General features: G+C 66.9%; 1 protein-coding gene across 1 annotated transcript; it reads left to right on the plus strand.

Annotated features, from left to right (window-relative positions):
• The first annotated feature begins 1,138 nt into the window (after window positions 1–1,138).
• Window positions 1,139–1,823, plus strand: LOC113246576 (polyadenylate-binding protein 1-like 2). Its single transcript, XM_026487179.2, has one exon. It carries the CDS (start codon window positions 1,154–1,156, stop codon window positions 1,754–1,756), a length of 603 nt encoding a protein of 200 aa, XP_026342964.1. The 5' UTR covers window positions 1,139–1,153; the 3' UTR covers window positions 1,757–1,823.
• The last annotated feature ends 240 nt before the right edge of the window (window positions 1,824–2,063 follow it).

The following is a 2,063-nucleotide window of genomic DNA, read 5'->3' on the forward strand; positions in this document are numbered from 1 at the left end:
GGGGAGAACCCCTGGATGTGAGAAACCCGTCTTTCTCGGCTTTGTTTAGGCCAGGCAAGTGTATTCTCCACGCCACCCACTCGCTCTTGCAAGGTACTTGATTTAATCATTTAAATGTTCTATGGGGAGAGGGGGATAGAACAAAACCCTCTAAGTCTAACCCGTATTCCCTCAGTCCACAGTGGAGCCCTTTCCCTGCCTTCCTCTTCATAAATATCCAGGGAGCCTGAGAGGCTGAGGACTCCCCCCCGCCCCCTCCCCCCCCTCCCCCGCCCCAAGGCTCCCGCCCCCTCCCACAGCCCGCGGCCCCACAGCCCCGCAGCAGCCACAGGGGGAACCAAAGAGACAGAAGCCTTCCCAGCTGCCCGGACCACAGACGCCAACACCCCCCGCCCCCCACCACACGCCGCCCGCCCGCCCGCCGCCCGCGCCCCGCACGCTAGCCCACGACCGAGCGGCGGCGGCAGCAGCAGGCTGCAGGCTGCGGCGACTCGCACCGGTGCGCTCCTGGCAGCGCTCGCTTGCTGTCCCAAGTGACTTGGACTCGCCTGATCGCCTGGCCCCGGGTCCCGGCCCCAGCTCCCGCTCGCGCCCCCGGCCGGGTTCCAGCGCCCACCCGCCCTCCTGCCCTTTCCCGCCTCTCCGCCCCCCAGCTCGCGGGAAGGGAGGTCGCGGCAGCGGCCTGGCGGCACCGGCGACCGTGGCGACAGCGGCGACCGTGGCGGCGGCGGTGGCGGCAGCGGCGGCGGCGGAGGCTGCGGCGGCGACCGTGGCAGAGGCTGTGGCGGAGGCCTCCGTAGCGGAGGCGGAAGCAGAGGTGGAGGCTGAGGTGGAGGCCGAGGCCTCAGTAGAGGAGGCAGTGGCGGAGGCCTCCCGGGGGGAGGCGACGGCCGCCCTGGCAGAGGGGGAGGAGGCGGAGGCCGCCCTGGCGGCAGCGGTTGTGGAGGCCAGCGCGGCTGAAGCCGCCGCCGCCGCCGCCGCCGCCGCCGCAGCAGCAGCGGAGGCTGCGGCGCCCTCCTTGGGGGAGGCGGATGCGGATGCGGAGGTGGCGGCGGCGGTGTCTGCGGCGGCGGCGGCGGCAGCTGCGGATGCTGCGGATGCAGATGCGGATGCGGAGACCAGCCGGGGCTCCGAGGGGAACCCAGACTTTCCCATGGCCTCGCTGTACGTGGGCGACCTGCACCCTGAAGTGACAGAGGCAATGCTGTACGAGAAGTTCAGCCCGGCCGGGCCCATCCTCTCCATCCGCATTTGCAGGGACAAGATCACCCGCCGCTCGTTGGGCTACGCGTACGTCAACTACCAGCAGCCGGTGGACGCCAAGCGGGCCCTGGAAACCCTGAACTTTGATGTCATCAAGGGCAGGCCGGTGCGGATCATGTGGTCCCAGCGGGACCCCTCGCTCCGCAAGAGTGGGGTGGGCAACGTCTTCATCAAGAACCTGGGTAAGACCATCGACAACAAGGCGCTGTACAACATCTTCTCGGCGTTTGGCAACATCCTGTCCTGCAAAGTGGCCTGCGACGAAAAGGGGCCCAAGGGCTACGGGTTTGTGCACTTCCAGAAGCAGGAGTCCGCAGAGCGGGCCATTGATGCGATGAATGGCATGTTCCTGAACTACCGCAAAATTTTCGTTGGGAGATTCAAGTCGCATAAAGAACGAGAGGCCGAAAGGGGAGCCTGGGCCAGGCAGTCCACCAGTGCTGACGTCAAGGATTTCGAGGAAGACACCGATGAGGAGGCCACCTTGCGATGAAGACATGCCAGGAACGAGCCAGCCAGCAGAGCCAAACCTTGGCTCCCACCCGGTTTACAACCCCCCTCTTTGCCCCCCTAACCCACCAGCAGTGTATTGTATTGTACTGGGAGTGCAGGTCTCTCTGTCTCTATCTCTCTCCCTCTCCCTCCCTACCTACCTCTCCCTCCCTCTCCCTCCCTCCCTCCCTCTCCCTCCCTCCCTCCCTCTCCCTCTCCCTCCCTCCCTCCCTCTCCCTCTCCCTCCCTCCCTCCCTCCCTCTCCCTCTCCCTCCCTCTCCCTCCCTCCCTCTCCCTCTCCCTCCCTC

Source organism: Ursus arctos, chromosome X, assembly GCF_023065955.2.
Source record: "Ursus arctos isolate Adak ecotype North America chromosome X, UrsArc2.0, whole genome shotgun sequence".
Classification (NCBI taxonomy): domain Eukaryota; kingdom Metazoa; phylum Chordata; class Mammalia; order Carnivora; family Ursidae; genus Ursus; species Ursus arctos.